The sequence below is a fragment of the Pristis pectinata genome, chromosome 21 (genome assembly GCF_009764475.1).
Source record: "Pristis pectinata isolate sPriPec2 chromosome 21, sPriPec2.1.pri, whole genome shotgun sequence".
Lineage (NCBI taxonomy): Eukaryota > Metazoa > Chordata > Chondrichthyes > Rhinopristiformes > Pristidae > Pristis > Pristis pectinata.
The window spans coordinates 29,668,055-29,689,759 of NC_067425.1; the positions used below are offsets into that span (position 1 = coordinate 29,668,055).

Below are 21,705 nucleotides of genomic sequence, written 5' to 3' on the forward strand. Positions count from 1 at the left end.
GTCACCCACACACGAAGATCAATCCAGCAGAATTGGTGCCTGAGGATCAGTACCTCATTGCTGGTGACATTGGCTTCAGCAAGGATGCTCACATTACTGCGGCAATCTTCCCAGTTGATGAGTGGGATCTCCAGGAGCCATCATTGATGGTACCTCTCTAGCCTCTTCTCATTAAATCACCCAGATCATACAACAGAGGAATGTGGGGATGACAAGTGCATTACAGACCTTGATCTTCAGATCCTCCTACAGGTTACATTCAGTAAAAACATGCTGAAGAGATTTCCCAACAGAAACATTTGCTCATTGGATCCAGTGCTAAATCTCAATGGCGATGTTAGCACTCTGAGAGAAGTAGCTTGCAAGGTAGCAGAAGTACTCAACTGTCTCCAGGGTCACTTGACAGCGTTTTGTGTTGAACCACATGCAATGCCTGAGGCAGGCTCATAGCACTTAAGTGAGAATCCTAGATGTCAGTAACCCTGCGCCAAAAGATCCAGTGTGGACAAGAGTCATTCTCACTCTGCGCAAGAATGACTAAATCATCAGCTTATTAGAGGACAACAACGGATGCCTTCAAGATATTTACCTTTGTGATGAGATGTCACAGAGTACAGAGCCATCCATTCATTCTGCATTGGACATCAATTCCGCTAAGAAGGCAGTCTTTAATGATGGAAAGAATAACTGCTGGGAAGGTAGAAAACAGGGTTGAAGCAATAACACAACCTTGCTTGACCTCATATTGGGTGACATTTGGGTCTGTCCAAGACATTACAGCGAATGATACCAGTCATCTGATCATGAAGCTGCCATAGGATCCAAATCAATTCTGAAGAGTGGCCAAATCTGGCCAGCATCTTCAATAGCAATTTGATTGGAGGAATCAAAGGCATTTGTCAAATCAAGGAAGGCCATGTGCGGGACCCAATTTTGTTCTTGCCACTTTTCCTGGATTCGAATGGCAACAAAGATATTATGAATTATCCTGCAGGATGGTTTCAAACCCCAATGAGATTCCTCCTTGATTTCCTTGGCAAGGAGAAATCATTGGTTTAAGAAAATACAGGTAAATATATTTCCCACTGTAGAGAGCAAGATAATGCCCGAGTAATTTGCACATGTCGTTACAATCTTCAAGAAAGGAAATGTCAAAGTTAGTGTCTGTCACAACTGGTTCAGCAGTGCCTCAAATTGCTCTTTCATCTTGCTCTGATTTGTTTTCCCCAAGGAGCATCAACCTATCTTTGGCTAACAGTGGTGTGGTACCATGGGAGCTTGAGCCATAAATGGCCCTTGCAGCCTGGAAAAAGTGCCTCATGTCATGTTCCTCAGCATAAAGTTTCACCTCCAGGCAATTTCTTGTTACCACTTGTTTTGAGTGCACAGATCTTCCTTTGGGTTGTAGCCTTCAGCTGCTGGTAGTGGGCTTTTCTTTCACAGTCAACACTGGTGCCATTCTCAACAAACCAATCTTGGTGACAACAGGTGTCAAAGCCAACACACAATAAGTGCCAAAGAATGGCAGTCTTTCAAACCTAAAATGTGCAAGAGATTAAACACACCCCAGCACATAGGCTTCATGTTTATGCATTTTTTTTCCTTTTAAAATTGACATTTTGTTCTAAGATAGTGCTTTCAGTTAAAATCAAGTATTTCCACTTTGAAACCAGAGCTACAATCAATATCTGACCATGTAGAATATACACATATTTAGACTGAATGCTGCAAGGATCATTATTAGCTTGTGTAACCTGTCATTTGGTTACCTCAAGTCAGCAGCAACACTAATGTCTGCCATTCTTACCTGGTCTGACCTGCACTTGACTGCAGAGCCACCAGTGTGGTTGAATTTCAACTGCCTCTACAGGAGAGGAGCAATTTAGGATGCTGGTCATATTGGCGACTTACATATCCCTTAAGTAAAACATGCCAGCTAACAGCTCAATTGAGGGCATTTGCCAGCTTGTACCTCAACAATATGTTGCAAAGTCAGAGAAATCTAAGGCAGGAGGAACCAAACTTCAATTTTCATTCATTATTTTCAAAACTTGTTGAGATAAAGATTGTATGATTTGATTTATAGAAAGTTTAAGAATAACTGGTCAAGAAAGCTACAGAAAAATTCCTTGTTTAAAGAAAAGTAATGTTTGTTTGATGCAGAAAAACAAGAAGAAGATCTGATCATCAAAAACTGAATACACTAACAAGCAGAATTAAAAAGGATCATTCCAATCATCCAATTTTAGTCTATTAAATAATGTGTAAAAATGCTGCTGCACCTGAACATACAAAGAACAGAAAGTTTTACATGTTGTCTTTTAGGCCCTCATTTAAAATAGTTACCCCTCCTCAAAAGCACTTGAAGAATTTTTGTAGGAGCTTATTGTGCGCAAATTAATTGGATAATTTCCTAACAACACTACACTTCATAAGAGCAGTTCAGTGACTGTAAAGCACCTTGAAATGTCCTGAGATCATGAAAGGCATGATAAAAAAAACATCTTTTTCTATAAAATTATACATAATTTGTCAGACTAAACAAGGCTAGGGTATACTAAAAAAAAATCCGGGAAGGAAATGAGGCTGCTTCAGAAAGAAAAGTAAAATTTTGAAAAGAGAGGAAGCTGAATAAAGCCCAGTTAGACATTTGGCATTATAGTCATTAGGTAAATCACCAAATAGCGAGAAACACAGAAGAGACCTTAGATGCTTCAATTCCTGGTACAGTGTTTTGCAATAACATAAGGCTCACTCTTAACAGTGAAAACATACATCGAGCAGTTTCCCAATCCACCCAAGCTCCAGCAGAGAGAGCAGCTCCCTCTAAACAGCAGCCCTGTCTACTGCAGGGCCAGGCCAGTCACCTGGCATAAACCTGTATTAGCAGAACCTCTCCTGCTGCTCCACCTTCTGAGCCTCATCTCTCATCACCAGCACCAGAACTGGGATAACATGTAATGCAAACGCCTGCTCCCGCTTTAAATGGATTTGTCAATAGAATTTCAGGAAAGAAAATTTCACAAATAAATTAATTCTTAATGGAGTTGGAACTCAAGATCCAGAGCCACAGCTCAATCCTTCACAGAATGGCTCTGAGCACCGACAGGGATACCTGTGCCACTAAACCTGCAACTGGGTGAAAGCAGAACAAGCCAAGCCCGCAAAATACAGCTGGGCCACACCCACACCTGACTTGACTTATCACTTTGGAAAGCCCTCGTGCTCGATCAGTTGCAACCTTGGGATAACTTGTACTTGCTGTCCCAGTGAATAAGTGGATAACTTCATCCAGTACTGCTGAACCGTGGAGATCGCGCTGTCACAAACTTAATCCTCTGTCTGTAGCAAGTCACATGCCATGGCCAAAGAAAGAATACAGCGTTGAACCTTGGTGTCACTGAGATCCCAATTCCTAGCTGGCAAGCTAGTCACTCCCAACTGAAGACTATGTGTCTATGTCTTTATTGTGAGGCATACACAGGAACAGGATTACTTGTGATGATTCTCAGCACTTAAACCATCTGGGCTCACTCGCATAGAAACATCACTTGGTCAAGGTCCCATGTGCTTTCTGATTCTTGCTGAACCATACCACTGTAATAAACAACCACTTTGAGGACTGGATTGGAAAAATAAGTAACACAACATAGAAAATTTTACATACAATATGCTACTTAGTTATCAAGTTCCTGAAAATTAATTTGCTTCATTTCATGTAGACAGCAAATGTTTCAGAAAGAGATGTTCTCTGAATTAGTGTGTGGCTATCCAATCTGAACCTAATAAGACTGGACTACGTGTTGGGTGTATGTGCCAATAAAGCCTCAGCATCTCTTGTTCACTGCAGCACACAAGGTTTGCCAGAATCACCAATTCCCTGAAATGAACCATGTACCTGGAGCACCCATCTTCACCAGCACCCCATGACCTCTGTTGTTGTTACAACTCATAATCCTGCCCCAGATTCTCCTGATGCTACCACCAACTGAGATCCACTGACGCAGGTCACCTTCTGCTTGAGGTGCAGAAATGCAATACGTGAGTTGGCAAATTCAAGATGAGACTTGGAATCCACGTCCCAGCCGCCTTTTCACATAAACACTAAATATCGTAAGCCTCGATGAAAGGAAAATAAGTCTTACTAGTGTCCTGCCAAACATTACCCTGCAGGCAATACCTTAAATACAAATCAGACAATTATTACTGCTGTGTATGAGGACTTGCTGTGTTAAAATCAGATACCATATTGGGCTGTATAATAATAACTATTAATTGGCTTTAAAGCATTCTAGAATGAAATGTAGTATGAAATACAAGTTCAACGTAACATAAGAGGCTTTTCATCCACAGCAGCCTTGTCAACCTAAACCTAGAATTGTGAAGAACAAAGAGCTGAAGTCACCTGTTGTCTCAACTGATGCAGATCCTGCTCGAGCAGTTCTGGGAATCCAGATCTTCTTTTGTTTTGTTACTGCAAGAAGTTCCTCTTTCAAATAACATTTTCTCTTGCAACAGATGGAAAGAAAGAAACCCACGATAAATAAGGAGGTAAAGCCAGAGAGGTTACTTACTTTACTGTGGAATTCCATCTTTGTTATCAGTAGCTTGAGGTAGATGCAGCTCAGTCTCCCATAACCTTCACTTAAATGACCCTTTGGGGGAAAGAATATAAAATACAGACAAATTATACTTAAGCTAATGATCCAGCCTAAAAAATAATTTTGTTACAATCTGAATGCTGGTGTATTTTAACAGCTGCTTTTCAAAAGCTTATCGGTACTTTCACTGGAAGTCACATGCTCCTTTAAGACTGAGCTGTGTTAGCCAACCTCAGCCAAGTCAGTTGAAGAACTTCAACTGGCCTCAGAGTCATGCTGTTGAGAAGGGAAGTGAGTGGACATTAATCAGGAAGTATTCCTGTTTGTAATATGGTAACGCTACCCAGAATTTGGAAGTATCCTGTGTTCAACCCTGACCAAAGAAGCTGTCTGCGTGGACTTTGTGTATTCTCCCCCTGACCACGAGTTCCCCTGGGTGCTCTGGCTTCTTCCCACATCCCAAAGACGCGACAGTTGTTAGGTTAACTGGCTAATAAAACTTGTCCCTGTTGTAGGTGGGTGGCAGCAGAATCAGGAGAAGCTGATGAACATGTGAGAGACAATAGGATACAGGGAAATAACTGAGGGACGTTGGGAATGCTCTGAGAGCTAGCACAGACTCGGTGGTCTGAATGGTCTATATTATGAGAAAATTTGAGAAATACGTGATGAGAAAATGTCAGAGTGTCAGTTTTGGCTGTAATTCTGCGATGATTATGACATTCCTCTGCAGAGCTACTAGCCAACTAACACTTGGTGCTTTTTGTTTTGAACTGTAACACCAACAACAGCTCATTCAATTACCATTAGTGTTGCAATCAGAAACATCGAGTTTGTCTCAGTCCACATTTTAAGAATGGCCACTTAGGCAAAGTCAGAGATAGGTCCAGCAAAAGGCAAATCCAAGAAGAGACGTCACCCGGACAAGAGAAAGAATGTGAAAACATTGACAATATTGGAAACAACAGTGCGCATATTTGCAGCTGCTCAGAATTAACAAGTAATACAGCAAGAATTGCAATAGAGGATACAATTAGCTACTGGAACAATCCAAAAATTCCAGACAGGCCAGGCTGTTATGTAGTGGACTATGAAGGTAATTAACAATACCAGCAGCTCAATATGGTAAAGGAAGTTATAAAGTGCTGTCAACAGTGTCTACATGGACAGTCAGCATCCCTCCAAATTTACCTCTTAACATTTCCAATTTCCTTTACTCTATCATTGTCAGCTGTTTAGGCTCTAAGCCAGGAATACTCTCCCTACATCTCGTTTGACAATGCGTTTGTGAGGCAGCTTGTGTTAACGGTGCTATGCAAGTACAAGCTGATGTCGCTAAAGAAGTAGACATTTGTTTCTCGATATTTCCTGAGTTTTCTGTATTTATTTCAGAATTCCAAAAGTTACAATCTATCTCAAGATGTTTTATCACAAGGAAAAGAATCAGAAGTTTCCAAAGAACACTCAGTAAAAGGATCCCTTATGATTATCTAGGGCAGGCACGGTAATGTAGCAGTTAGCGTAACGCTATTACAGCGCCAGTGACCTGGGTTCAATTCCGGACACTGTCTGTAAGGAGTTTGTATGTTCTCCCTGTGTCTGTGTGGGTTTCCTCCGGGTGCTCCGGTTTCCTCCCACATTCCAAAGCTTACGGGTTAGGAAGTTGTGGGCATGCTATGTTGGCGCCAGAAGCGTGGCGACACTTGCGGGCTGCTCCCAGAACACTCTATGCAAAAGATGCATTTCACTGTGTGTTTCAATGTACATGTGACTAATAAAGATATCTTATCTTATCTGCGACTTCTGACGTGGCATCATCTATGACTCTGTTAAAACAGTTCATAATCTCATAATACAACACTATTTCAGTGTATCATAGTTAAGATCACAAGACTCATGGATCAGAACTCAAGATCCCTGCAATTATGCCAAACATATTGGCACAGGCTGATTTAAAATTCCAGATTTTGCAAGAAAACGTTGGCTGTTCCCTGCATTACATGGAAGTCCTAAAGGCGTGGCCAACTGCCGGTGCCAGTTCTTCCCACTTCATTCCAGTGTTGGATCATCGTGGAAACCAGTGCAGAAACGTGAAGTTGCTGAGCTTCCCTACAACTAATGTTGGGGAATCCATTCAAATAACCCATGCCAGGTTGAGTTTGGGGCACAGAGAACTGTCGCACTCAATTCAATGCAAGTAACGATAGTGAGAGCAGGAGTTTAGTTAGATATTTTAATTGTTTGAGATAAGGCAAGTTTTTAGTGTTGCAGTGTAAATGACTGTTTTTTAAAATTTTTTTAAATGCCACATAGCAAAAAGCTTGGATATCTTTTTTTCCCATTTCTGACCATGAGATAGCTTCAAACCCCACACAATACACTGCATTCATGCTGTGGAAGACCTGTCAGCGCGGGGCATTACTCATGACTCAGCCAGCTGTCAAACTTGTCAAGGACTTGAAGTCTTCTAAAGGTCAAAAACATAATCATCAAGAGACAATTAGGCACCTTAAGACTTAAATAGTTAAATAAAGTAAAGCACTTACAAAGACTGAAGTTATTCAAAATATTTATGTTCACCCAATTAATTCATAATACAAAAATTACAAAATACCTTTGTCCTTTATAGCTGTTCCTCTCCATTGCAATTAATGGACTCACCAAATCTAATCTAGCACCATCTGAATTGCCAGATTCTCCAACTTAAGGGTTAAGAATGTGCAGCAAGTTCAAATGCTATGCTCATCTCTACAGCAGTCAACAAAGCCCCAGTGAAAGTGGCCAGCAAATTAGAGAGTCCGGTTATTTGACAGTGAAATGCTGGGAGTTCAGCAACCAAATGCCAGCTAGTTATGTCAACATTCTGACATTACAACCCAGATGGGGTGTGGGGGTAAAAATTGATGGGAATGTGAGAAGAATAAAACAGGTTATGGTAGGATTAGTGTCAATGGGTGTTTGATGGTTAGCATGGACTCGGTGGGCTGAAGGGCCTGTCCCATTCTGTATCCCTCTCTGATTCTATATTCCAAGTGTCCTGCCTTCCACCCTACTATTGGTAGTTGCATCATCATGTATTCCACCGTGAACTCCTCTGCCTTTCTACTTTCTTTCCCATTTAAAAACCACATCTTTGACCAAGGTATTAATTGTCTTTCCAAATATCTCCTGATCAACCTTCTCATCACCAAAAAATTTACTCGTTAAATACAGTTTGTTTTTAACAAATCCACACTGGCTTTCTCTGATCAATAAGTGATTTCTAATTCTATCCGATTATCATTTCTAGGACTTTCCTACCAAGGTTAAACAGATTGGTCTCTATTTACTGGTTTTATTCCTGCACCCTTTTGTGAGCAAAACATTTGCAATTTTCCAGTCCTCGAACCTCAAGCTTTTAGTCCATAAAGAATCTCAACCTCATCTTGCTTTGCCAAGACTCAAGTAACATCTTTTTCCTTAATGACAATTAATCTAAAGTACTTTAATACCTCAGTAATGACCTGTGCTTTCATGAGTATATTTCCTTTTCGGTCTTTGATCCGCCTCCACCTCTCGTCTTGCAACACTTTTCCTGTTTAAATGCCAATGGGATATTTTTGAATTCCCTTTCATGTTTGCTGCCAGTCTTTTCTCATGCTTTCCCTGTGCCTCTTATTTCCTCTCTGAACAGTCCACGACACAAGCAGTTTCAAAAACTACTCCACATCTGATGCATGAAATGAAGAGGATGCAAATTACTTTCATAATGGAAATAAAAAGAGAAAATAATGTAAACCTATGGGATGTTAGCATTCATAAGTCATGGGATCGAGTTTAAGAGCCGCGAGGCAATGATACAGCTCTATAAAACTCTGGTTAGACCACACTTAGAGTACTGTGTCCAGTTCTGGTCGCCTCATTATAGGAAGGATGTGGAAGCTTTGGAAAGGGTGCAGAGGAGATTTCCCAGGATACTGCCTGGTTCAGAGAGTATGCATTATGAGGAGAGACTAAGGGAGCTAGGGCTTTATTCTTTGGAGAGAAGGAGGATGAGAGGAGACGTGAGAGCGGTATACAAAATATTAAGAGGAATAGATAGAGTAGACAGTCAGCGCCTCTTTCCCAGGGCATCAATGCTCAATACAAGAGGGCATGGCTTTAAAGTAATGAATATGAAGTTCAAGGGAGATATCAGAGGGAGGTTCTTTACCCAGAGAGTGGTTGGGGCATGGAATGCACTGCCTTGGCTGGTGGTGGAGGCAGGTACATTGGTCAAATTCAAGAGATTGTTAGATAAGCATATGGAGGAATTTAAAATAGGGGATATGTGGGAGGAAGGGGTTAGATAGTCTTAGGCGAGGTTTAAGGATCGGCACAACATTGTGGGCCGAAGGTCCTTATTGTGCTGTACTGTTCTATGATTCTATGATTCTATGATTCCATAAACAAGTGAATATGAAGATGAGGGAAATCAAAATTACTTGCACCTCCAAGATGATTTTAAGTTTAAAAAATTGATCTATAGATAAGAATATAATGCTTTGACCTCAGATTGGGCAGTGAAGGTGTTACTTGTTGCTATGGTTTAGCCCTAAGGCAGCTTTCTCAGACTTCAAAGAGCTAATTTTCATTCATAAGACTGGACAGCAAGTGTCAGTGGGCTTCTAATATAGATAATACGGAAACCAAAACTATATCTAGGTTCAATCCATCCACATAACTGGAGTTCTCAGCGGGAATCATAGAGCAAATGCCAAAATCCTGAAGGAATTATCGAAAACACCAAAGCCAAGTTGTGCCACATCTCTCCTACGGCCCAATCTGACATTAGTTCATTCAGTATAAACGATAACTAAAACTGCGATTTTGCAACAGCAGTAAAAAGGCAAAGCTGCAATGTTACTTCAAACTTCGGACACACAGCTTTAAATTAGTCTAAGCAACGTTCAGGGTTTATGTCAAGAAAACCTACAATCACAAGTGAATTTCTTCACAATTAACTTTCCAAGTAATTAGCGGAGGCAAAAAAAAAGTTAAATTCCGCAAGCGTTGAACTGTAGAGATGTTTAAATAGATGAATGAAAATGAGTTAAATATGCATTTATGATTATGCAAGTTATTTTGAGTTTTAGTATTCAAGCATGGCAGTTAACCCCAAAACAAGTCTCATCTAACAAATATAGGCTTGCACAGTGCAATGATTAAGCAGTGAAGGATTTATGCCCCAACAGGCTGAAAAGAGTACTCTTACAGAAAAATTCAATAGTGAATCCCTCCATAAATACTTAAAGATGACTTTATTATCTAGTGGCGTTATACTTTCAATTCAACTCAGACCATTCTAAGGTAAAAAGCCACCCACTTTCTATTTTTACTGAAGGCACAGTTGGGACTAGCAAACTCAATCCCTGGACTATGGATGAAATGCAGAAACCTTCCAAATCTACATAGCTCGATTACTAAACAATAACCCGATATACACAGAAAATATTCCATGGAGTTAAATCATAATTAGGTTAACACAATCTGAATTCAGGTGACCCCAGCGGTTTGCACACCCTTTCATTATTACAGACAATGAGAATGTTGACCCTTGTGTGGAAAAGTTCAAATTAAAGAAATGCAACTACACAGAATATAAATTGAAAACAGCACTCTGTGCAGATTGGGAGATGGGCTACTTTATATTTGAAACTACTTTTTTTTAAAGTAAATATAAAGTTTAGTAAGGAACCATGAGTCCATCTGTGCAACTAGAATATGTCCCACTTGTGCAATAAATAATGAATTATTGCTTTTCATCCATCCCCCATCCTGAAAAGGCTGCGATATTGCTTTGTGGCTGTCAGCAGCCAGATAGTGGGCTTATCGTTTTAATCAGCTTGGCCAGACATTACAGCCAAGACAAAGGCTGCGCACATTTCTTATGAATGATGTTTTTATAGTGCTATTGTTGCCTTCAACATTTTCCACATTATCACAGCAATTCCTGCAAGCATCTGTTTACATGCCCCATGTGAGTGACATACTGAAAACTGCACAGGTGCATCCTACATCTTCAGTCATTTTGGTGCACAAATCAAAACCTGTAACCACTGAAATAGCTTCATGTTTTTATTTTGAAATGCACATGAATAAGGATTAGGTTATTCAACTGTAGGACAAAGCATTTATCAGTCATAAATGATCAGAAATATCTCCTTCGTATTTTCTGAGCAGATGAACAACTCTGCATCACAAAGCTTTAGGATTACCACTGCAAACAAAGCCTCACTTTTTCCGTCCTTTGTTGATAATCAACTTTTTTCTGGTCAGGACTCAGATGCATTTTCTTCATTAATCAAGTTCATTATGCAATTTCCTATGAATTAAAAGCTTGCCTAGACTGCTTTAACAATATCAGGATTCATAGACAACCACTGAAAACAAAGTTAGATGATCAGGCTTAAGCTACAAGGGTACATCCACAGAAACTTAATCAAAGCTTGGCATTATTCTTAAAAAAAACAGCTGCTAAATAGCAGCCATTTAAACACTACCTCCTTCAAAAGTTCATATACTTTCCAGTCTGCGATTCCTAAATTAATCCATGGATAGCAGCAGTTCACAAATACGTTCATATCTAAATAATCAATAAAAATGTATAATGGAGCATATTTTACTTTGAAACTATGACCCCAATGTATGTTAATATCCTGTCTTTAAAGACACGAGGGAAAATGCTAAGGTGACATTTGTAGCATTGATCTTACATATATAAATACAAATCACAATTTCTTTTTCATCGAGTCGAAGTTAATGCCATAACGGCTAACTGCGTTTAACCACTGAATCATTCAGTTAAAATAAAATTCCATCACTGAAGTATATTTCAAACGATTTATATTTATTATTGCAGTGGATTTAAAGGCTCAAACATCAACTGGAGTAGAATCCCTCAAAAAAGATGTGGTGTTTCACTTCATTTTATGCAAGACTAAGTGAGAAAGAAGATTTCAGTAGATTACTCTTCAACTGCAGCTGTCAAAGTACCAAGCCCTGGATTGTCCAAACTAAACCTCACTGTCCCCTTCCCCTTTAGTCACCTACCCCAAAACTTCACTTTGTACCTTATTGATGTATTTTGCCTCAAAATATTCCTGTAAAACACCCAACCTTCCCTGGAGTTCAGCAGATTCATTTTAAATTGTAGCATTTGTAAAGATGATTTCAAAATGGTTACTGTAACATATGACAAAGATAAACAGTGCTTCACAATTACAATGTGCAAAATTGAAAACAGATAATCCAATTATTTAAGTAATAGAGCTGTTCATGTTTAAAGCCCCTGTTTAAATGCCACCAAAACTGGGCACTAAAGCCAAATGCCAATGCTCTTCATGGCTTCCACTCAGGCTGGAACCATCGATCTGTATCTTTAATTTCCTGTTCATCTCAGAGACAAATTTCAAACCAAACACTAAGTCCCTCAAAGCTCATAATTCTACCCAAGTCTCACTGTCTGCAACAATCCTTACCTCACGTCACTACCATCAAAATATTAATTGTTTTGTCATCTCCAGGCTCAGCTTCTCCACAGAATCACTGAATTGTTACAGGACAAAGGCAACAATTCAGCCCATGAAATCTGTGATAGTTCCTATAGAGTAGTCCCATCAGGCCCATTTTCCTGCAGTTCTCCAAATTATTTTTTTCAAGTGATTATCCAAATCCTTTTCAAAAGCCCTCAGTGAATCTGTCACCACATCCCTTTTGGCAATGAATTCCAGAGCATTATTGTGCAAAGAAAGATTTTGCTCAAAATCTTCCTTCTACCTGTTGCCCAAAGTTTTAAATCTGTGAACCCCATTCTTGAACCCTATTGGGAACACTGTCCCTCTACTTAACCTATCAAAATTAGTCATGAACTGTTACACCTCCATAAATCTCCTCTCAATCTTCTTCACTCCATGGAGAATAACCTCAATTTCTCCAGTCTAAGGTTATTGCTGATATCCCTCATCCCTAGAACCATTCTGGTAAATCTTTTCTCTGCCTTTGCTTAGTCCTTTATGTTCTTTTCATAGAATGACTAAAATTTGATGCAATTGTGGCCAATCAATAACTTCATTGTACTCCTTGCCTCCACGAATCCAAGGATTCCATGTATCTTCACACTCACTCTCAATATATTCTGCCACTTTCATGGATTTATGAACTTATACACCCAGATCCCTTAATCCCTGCACACCCTTAGATTCATTTTGCTCAAGTGCATCACTTCACTTAACTACTAAATTTTGTCTGCCATTTATCTGCTCATTCAGCAAACCTCTAAGTTCCTGCAGCCTATTAGTCCTTCTTTCATGGTATACCAAAATTCCAAGCTATCAGCCCAGATTTTACCCTGTTTACCTACATCTAAATCATTGATATATCAAAAATATATTTGGTGGCCCCCATACTGATGCTGGAAGAACACCACCATCTACTACCCTCTTATCTGAAAAAACTATTTACTATCTGCTGTATGCCTTTAACCATCCTATCCATGCTGCTAGTATCTCTCTAGTTCCATGCTCCTCTGTTTTGCTGACCAACGTTTTTTTGGGACTTTCTCAAACACCTTGTGAAAATCTTCACAGGCAACATATACTGCATTCCCTTCATTAACCTTCTGTGTTACCTCATCAAAAAACTCATCAGATCAGTAAAACAATTTGCCTTCAACAAATCCATTCTAGCTCACTTTATAAACTCAAATTTCTCCAAGTACCAAATAATATTTCCCCTGATTATAATTTAGAACGGTTTCCTTACAGTATAACCAAGGTGAAATTGCTTGACCTTTAGTTGCCTTGCACACTTTTGACAAGAATATTCATTCGCCATTTTCTGGTACCTTCCTTGTACTAGTTGATGATTCTGACAAATTCTTTTGCAACCCACACCATCACCCCTGAACAACCAAGGATGTATCCCATCCACACCTGATGACTTGTTTATTTTGAGCACAGCCAGCTTACCACTGCCTCATCATTAATTGTTACCCCATCTGTTATCTCTATCACTTCCCCTTCTACATAGATTTTAGCAGCATCTTGTACCTTAATAAAGAGGAATAAAAAAAACTTTAGTATTTCAACATACCTACTAGCTACATGTGCTGTCCAGTTCCTTTTCATTAATCAACTCCACTCCTCCATTTACTATCTGCCTACTACATTCTTTTTTTACATTGACTGTCTTTCTCCTCTCATATTCTTTGTTCACCTTAATTTCCTTTTCACTTTATCCCTCAGCTTAATATATTCAGCCTGGTTCTCACTGTCGTTCTTCATTTGGGACAAGTTATGCACTTCCTTTTCTTCCCCCTTTCATCATCATCTGTATTGCCTCTGTCATCCAGGAAGCTATGATTATGGTTGTCTTGCCTTTTCTCCTTGTGGGAATGTACCTAAACACTCAGCAATCATGCAGCATCTGTGGAAAGAGAAACGAGAGTTCATGTTTCAGGGCAGAGTCCGTTCTGACAAGGTGTCTCCAACCTGAAACCTGCACTTTGTTTCTCTTTCCACAGATGCTGCATGATTGCTGAGGGTTTCCAGCATTTTCTGTTTTGATTTCAGATTTCAGCATCTGCAGTTGTTTTGCTTTTCATTTACTGTACCCGAAATATCTGCTCGTTTTTCTGTTACACTTATATATACTAGTTCTACTGTTTCCTGGCCTAATCCTTTTATATCTCATTGAAGCTAGCCTTCCACCAATTTCAAAGTAAAACTTTAGACTTCGCTTTGTCCTTATCCAACATTCATCGAAATCTTAGATGACCTCAAATCCCCCCATCTTCCCGCTGTGAACCTCATTTGGAGTATTGTGTGCAGTTTTGGGCCCCTTATCTTAGAAAGGATGTACTGATGTTGGAGAGGGTTCACAGAAGATTTACGAGGACGATCCCCGGAATGAAAGGGCTGACATACGAGGAGTGTTTGTCGGCTCTTGGACTATATTCATTGGAGTACAGAAGAATGAGAGGGGACCTCACAGAAACATTTCGAATGTTGAAAAGACTGGACAGAGTAGATGTGGCTAAGTTGTTTTCCATGGTGGGTGAGTCCAGGACAAGAAGGCACAGTCTTAGAATTAGAGGGTACCCATTTAGAACAGAGATGCGGAGAAATTTCTTCAGCCCGAGGGTCGTGGATTTATGGAATTTGTTGCCACGTACAGCTGTGGAGGCCCGATGATTGGGGTGTTTAAGATTGGTAGTTATCTAATTAGTCAAGGTATCAAGGGATATGGGGAAAAGGCCAGGAATTGGGGCTAGATGGGAGAACAGTTTAGCTCATGGTGAAGTAGCAGAGCAGACTCAATGGGCCAAGTGGCCTACTTCTGCTCCTTTGTCTTGTGATCTTGTGAACCTTCTCTACAGGTTTCCAAGCTCCAAATAAAACAAATTCCTATCATCTTAAATTGTAAAAGCTGGGTGCTTCCTATAACTCCAGCTTTCATAACCTCTATCTAAATGATCTCTATTAATTTCAGGTGGTTGGACACACTGATTTCATTATCCTGAACCTCAAAAACCTTCCGAATCTTATTTCTGATGTGTACACCTACTGCTCTAACTCCAATGATAACTTGCTTCTGCTACACTCTTTTTAGAACCTTCCCCCATCAGTTCTCTGGAATAAATTTCTATTGTGCCTTCTCCCTTCCTCATTTCAAAACACACCTTAAAACATCCCTAATTATACATGCAATTGCATCTGTCTCTCATCTTTATTCTCTCTAATTTCTTATGACTTTAAAGGTTTAAAACCATTGCCTGTAAATATCGCATTGATAGACTTGGCAAATATAGCCCCATAAAGCACAGAGACCAAGGATATGCATAAACAAGAACTCCAAGGTACTTACCCACATTCTGCTCATGTCACTCAGCTCATTCTTGTATCGTATGGAGTCCTGAAGAACCTGCAGCAGAATGAAAAGGAGATAATACTCAATAACCACCTGATTTTATTTAACCTTATTAACTAAAAACTAACATATTATATACAGTACAAATGCAGTCACAAATAATACATTACAACAGCATCACAAAAGGTCAGATATAAATATGGGCAACGTGTGTTGGGGTAATCAGAAGATTATGCGTGAAGGCCCCATTAAGCTCACAGAAAAAGTAATACTCATTCAGTCAAACTACAGTTTAGCAAGAAAAGTTACTTCTAAATTCTAATGTTCTTCATTGCTATGTTGGAAGACAATAGGAGTGGTCCTTGAATAAAATTTACATTACATTAGTGGCAGATTCCATGGGGATGCAAGTTTCCCCATTTAGAGAAATTAACTCCAGAAAATTCACCTTCTCTGGTCCTCGATATAAATTGCAAAAGTTTTCAGAAAGCTGATCCACACAAAAACAGCAAAAGCTGATTCACTGCCTTTCTTCCTCTATTCTTTTCTTCCCTTGTAGCCACTCAACATAGGTTTCCATCACCTATCGGGTGTCTGGAATTTTCTAGAGTACTTTTTCTCTTTGTGACCTTGGGTTTTAACCAAGGAAGAGAACATAAACCACGTAAATGCCACAGCCAAGAAAGCTCACCAGGGCCTCTACTTCCTCAGGAGGCTAAAGAAATTTGGCATGTCCCCTTTGATACTCACCAACCTTTATCAATGCACCATAGAAAACATCCTTATCTAGATGCATCAAGGCTTGCTATGGCAACTGCTCTGCCCAGGACTGCAAGAAAGTGCAGAGAGTTGTGGATGCAGCCCAGCACATCACGGAAACCAGCCTCCCCTCCATGGACTCTGTCTATACCTCTTGCTGCCTTGGTGAAGCAGCCAGCATAATCAAAAACCCCACCCACCCAGGTCATTCTCTCTTCTCTCCTCTCCCATCAGGCAGAAGATACAGGAGCCTGAGGGCACATACCACCAGGCTCAAGGACAGCTTCTATCCCACTGTTATAAGACTATTGAATGGTTCCCTTATATGATGAGATGGACTCTTGACCTCACAATCTACCTTGTTTGACCTTGAACCTTATTGTCTACCTGCAGGCACTTCCCTGTTGCTGTGACACTTTATATTCTATTGTTTTTAACCCTGTACTACCTCAATGCACTGTGTAATGAATTGATCTGTACGAACGATATACAAGTTTTTTTTACTGTACCTCGGTACAAGTGACAATAATAAACCAATACCAATAAAATGGAGTGCAAATAAACACAGAATAACATTTTGTAGAAGATCCTACATAAAAACAAAAAGATGACAAATATAAATGTCGGTCCTTTAGAAGCTAACACTGAAATTAAAAATGGGAAATGAAGAAATAGCAGAGAGGTTAAACAAATATTTTATATCTTGTATTTATATTCACTGAAGGTGGTACTAAAACTGTACCAAAAACAGTTGGTAGCTAGGAGGAAAAAAGTGAGGAATCTAAAAAATGTCATTTGAGAAAAAGTACAAAGTAAGCTAATGGGTCTGAACTAATAAATCCTTGGACCTGACAACCTGCACTCTGGTGCTCCAAAAGAAATAGTCTCAAGGACCCGTGCAAATCTATGAATGTATGACTGCGATCTCGAGTGTTGCCTAGACTCGACTAACCCCCAGCAGAATGGAAAACAGAAAATGTAATGCCGTCATTCAAGGAAATAAAAAAAAACAGGTCACAACATACCAGTTAGTTTAATACAAGCTGTCAGGAAAACAATGGAATTGTTGTTTAAGAACTGAAAACAGCATTGGCCAGACCTTCCACACTGACACCAGCACTTAACTGCGTTTCTCACTAGAAGTCCCTGCATTGGTAGACTCATGAAGTAATAGGACACATAAAGTCTCAGGCTGGGATGTCTGCCTGCCAAGGCCGTGCCAGGTTAAACCTTGCGCATATAGAGCAGTCCCATTGAAATAATAGGAGAAATCAGCTGCCAGGAGAAAAGCAGATGGAGCTCTGTATAAGCAGTGAGTGAGTGTTTTCATTGTTTGGCAGGTCCCAAAGGACATGGGTGTCAAAGACGTGCACTTTCAATAATATTGACAGCCTGGGGAGGCAGGGTCAAATCTCCATCCTCCGCTTTATCTACCATCAAAACAAGAAGGCATTACCCAGGCAGGGCCTCAGCATTGAGACTTTCCTGCCCGATTCCCGGGTGCAGACAGCCATTGAAATCTGCCTCTCCACTGGCCCAGGTGAGTGCAGTGGGTTGAGGCCTCGTCGCAACAATTCTGGTTGGGTTGGGTTGGGTCCAGAAAGATCACCCACAATTAAATGTCGGCACTCAGAATCATCTGGATTTTCTCATACCGGAAACATATGGAACAGCAAATACTTAAGAAAACAAATGGATTGTTTTTTACTTTAAAGGGGGATGAAGATAAGAAGGAAGCCTTTCTACAACTGTATAGAGTCTTGGCAAGACCACATCTGGAATACTGTGAACAGCATGGATTACACTTATGCACATACATTGCTTAGAGCTAGTCCAGCAAGCACTTATTTGATTACTTCCAGGAATGAGGATGCTGTCCTAACAAAAAGGGTTGAGGAGAATGGGCCTATGCTCTGGAGTTTAAGAAAACGAGGGTCTCATTGAAACATATGATCTTCTGAATAGATTTGACAGGGTAGATTATCTGAGAATGTTTCAAATGATGGGGGAGTCGAGAACCAGAGGGCAGAGTCTCAGGATGAGGGTTCAAACACTTAAGACTGAGGTGGAAAGATATTTCTTCTCAAGGTTTGCAAACCTTTGGAATTCTCTACCCAGAAAGTTACTGATGCCAAATCTTTTGGTACATTCAGAGCCAAGACTGATGCAGAGGTATCAAGAGTTAGTGAGACCGAGCAGGAAAATTGAGTTGAAGCCAAAGCTCAGATCAGTCATGATCTTAATGAATGACAGAGCAAGCTCAATGGGCCATATGATCTACTCCTGCTCTTATTCCAATGCTCATCTTACAACATTAAGCAGTTTACTCAAATTGCAACATAACCTGGTGAATGCTTCATAGTGCACAGTAGCTAGGATTACACCTTCCATGGCAGCATCATTAGTTTTATGGTATCTGTACTCCCAGATCCTTGCCCAAAGCTTGGGAAAATGGTCTCGGAAATTAGTAATACATGTCTTCATTAGTGGTCAGGCTTCAAAACAAAATATAAAAAAGTTCAGGTATGAAACACTTGCCAACTTCAATCATCCAGCAGTTCATTAAGGACTCCCAGGTCAGGGATACACATTAATGGTCTGCTATAGATGGTGTTTTACCTCATGTACCATTTCCTACTACCTATCCAATGGTCCTTCCTGGTGCTAAATGTTAAGGTGCCTCAAGAGGCCATTTTGTACTATTATCCTGCACTATTAAGACATAGAAAACACTGGAGGATCTCAGCGGGTCAGGCAGCATCTATGGAGGGAAATGGACAGCCACCGTTTCGGGTCGAGATACTTCATCAGGATTCCTGACGAAGGATCTCGACCCGAAATGGCGACTATCCATTTCCCTCCATAGATGCTGCCTGACCTGCTGAGTTTCTTCAGCATTTTGTGTGTTGTTTCAGATTCCAACATCTGCAGCTTCTCGTGTCTCCTAGTAAGACATAGTCAGTTTGACTAAGCTCTTACCACCTGGGACTCTTTCAGCAGGAAGGAAGTAATTTCATCCAGTATTGTTATCTATTTACAAAGCATTAAAGAACCATAATTCTGTGGTTCTTTTTAAAATCAAATGCTTCTTTGTTCAAGCAGTCTCAAAACAACCCTGGCAATAATTTTGCTTCTCAAGAATGTCACTTTCAAACAATTAAGATCATACAATTGCCCAACGTTTCAATAATGCCATTATACCCAATACAGGGAAAGAAGTCTGAAAGGAGAATACACTCCACACTGTTAAACAGAGTGAATATAAAAACAGTAGCTAAATCACAAAGCCAGCTATTCTAAGTACTATTAGCAGATGTCCTGGCTGCAATATGTTACACTTCCAATTAACTGAGAAACAAACCAAAGAGCTAACTATAAAACAAGAAGAGTAAGAGGCTGGTTAAGGAGAAAGTAGGTCCCCTTAGAGATCAGCAGGGCCGCCTATGTCTTGAGCCACAGAAGATGGGTGGAATTTTTAAACCAATATTTCTCCTCTGTGTTTACAGAGGAGAAAATCATGGTTGCTCAAGAGATAAGGGAAATAAGTGGAGATTTTTGTTTGGAGAACATTTATATTACCAGGGAGGAGGTACCGCATTAAGGTAGATAAATCCCCAGGGGCTGACCAAGTGCACCTTCAGACTTTGTGGGAGGGTGGAGAAGAAATTGCAGAGGCCTTTGCGGAGATATTTGCTTCATCGTTAGCCACTGGTGAAGTTCCTGAAGACTGGAAGGTGGCTAATGTTATTCTGTTGTTTAAGAAGGGTAGCAAGGACAAGCCAGGGAACTATAGGCCAGTCAGCCTGACAGCAGTGGTGGGGAAGTTACTGGAGGGAATTCAGAGAGACAGGATCTACCAACATTTGGAAAGACTGAGTCTGATTAGGAGGAGTCAGCACGGCTTTGTGCGTGGAAAGTCGTGCTTGACATCTTCTTAAGTTTTTTTAAGAGGTAACCAAAAGGGTAGATGAGGGTAGGGCAGTGGATGTTGTCTACCTGGCCTTCAGCAAGGTCTTGACAAAGCCCTGCATAGTGGGCTGGTCTGGAAGGTTAGGTCCCATGGAATCCAGGGAGAGCCAGTTAGGTGGCTCGGAGGTAGGAAGCAGAGGGTGGTGGTTGAAGCTTGTTTCTCGGAATGGATGCCGGTGACTCATGGTATGCCGTAGGGGTCAGTGTTGGGACCCTTGTTATTTATATAAATGATGTGGTCTTGATCAATTAGGGAAGTGTCAAGGAGTGGCAAATGGATTTCAATACATATAAGTGTGAGGTGAAGCATTTTGGAAAGTCAAACCAATGCAGGTCTTATACTATGAATGGTAGGGCACTAGGAGTGTAACGGAACAGAGGGACCTAGGAGTGCAAGTTCGTTGAAAGCGGCATCACAGGTAGAGAGGGTGGTGAAAAAGGCGTCTAGCACACTGGTCTTCATCAGTCAGGGCAGAGTACAGGAGTTTGGACATCATGCTGTAGTTGTATAAGTCGTTGGTGAGGACGCACTTGGAGTACTGTGGACAGTTTTAGTCATCCTGTTAATAGGAAAGATGTGATTAAATGGGAAAGAGTGCAGAAAAGATTTGCGAGGATGTTGCCAGGATTAGAGGGCCTGAGTTATCGGGAGAGGTTGTCCAGGCTAGGTCTTTATTCCTTGGAATGGAGGAGAATGAGGGGCGACATAGAAATGTTTAAAATTATGAGAGGCATAGATAAGGTGGACAGTAACAGTCTTTTCTCCAGGGTAGGGGAGTCCAAAACTTGGGAGCATAGATTTAGGGTGAGAGGAGAAAAGTTTAAAGTGGTACAACCTATTCCCTACCTCGTCCATGGTACAAGTGACAATAATAAACCAATACCAATACTTGATTAGGTACATGGAGGGGCGGGGCTCAGAGGGTTATGGGCCGAACACACGAAGTTAGAACTAGCTGGGTGGACAACGTGGTCGGCATGGACTCATTAGGCTGAAGGGCCTGTATCCATGCTGTACTGCTCTCTGACTCTACAAAAAAACTGCCAATATTGGAAACCTTCAATGGAAACAGAAAATGCTGAAAATATTCAGCAGGTCAGGCAGCACAACTAGAAAGAGAAACAGGGTTAACATTGCATGTCAGCGACCTGCCAAAGGATCTCCAATCTGAAACATCAACTCTGTTTCTCTTTCCACAGATGCTGCCTGTCCTACAAAAATGTTTCAGCATTTTCTGTTTTTATTTAAGATCTAAATGAGCTTCTTCCACTTCTACTTTATTCTGTTCCTGTTACATCAATCGAAGTGCACATGAATAAACAGGAGTTGGAGGAAATATAGTTGGCATTTTGCTGTCTTTTGGTAAAATGCATTTTTTGTCTCCTGCAGCAACAGAATGGGGTTATGAACTGTTGTGCAAATACATAGCATATTTACAAGTTGCCTAGAGTCTTGTCACTGTCAGGTACTAACAATACAATAAGGTGC

At 40.5% G+C, this 21,705-nt stretch overlaps 1 protein-coding gene across 2 annotated transcripts in view; it reads right to left on the reverse strand.

Annotated features, from left to right (window-relative positions):
* hip1 (huntingtin interacting protein 1) overlaps positions 1–21,705 on the reverse strand; it is a 236,106-nt gene that overhangs the window by 109,364 nt on the left and 105,037 nt on the right. For both annotated transcript variants that reach the window (XM_052035356.1, XM_052035357.1), the window contains exons 4-5: positions 15,486–15,542; positions 4,575–4,655 (exon numbers count right to left, since the gene is read on the reverse strand). In XM_052035356.1, the coding sequence (XP_051891316.1) occupies positions 4,575–4,655; positions 15,486–15,542 (138 nt within the window). The remainder of the gene's footprint in view (positions 1–4,574; positions 4,656–15,485; positions 15,543–21,705) is intronic.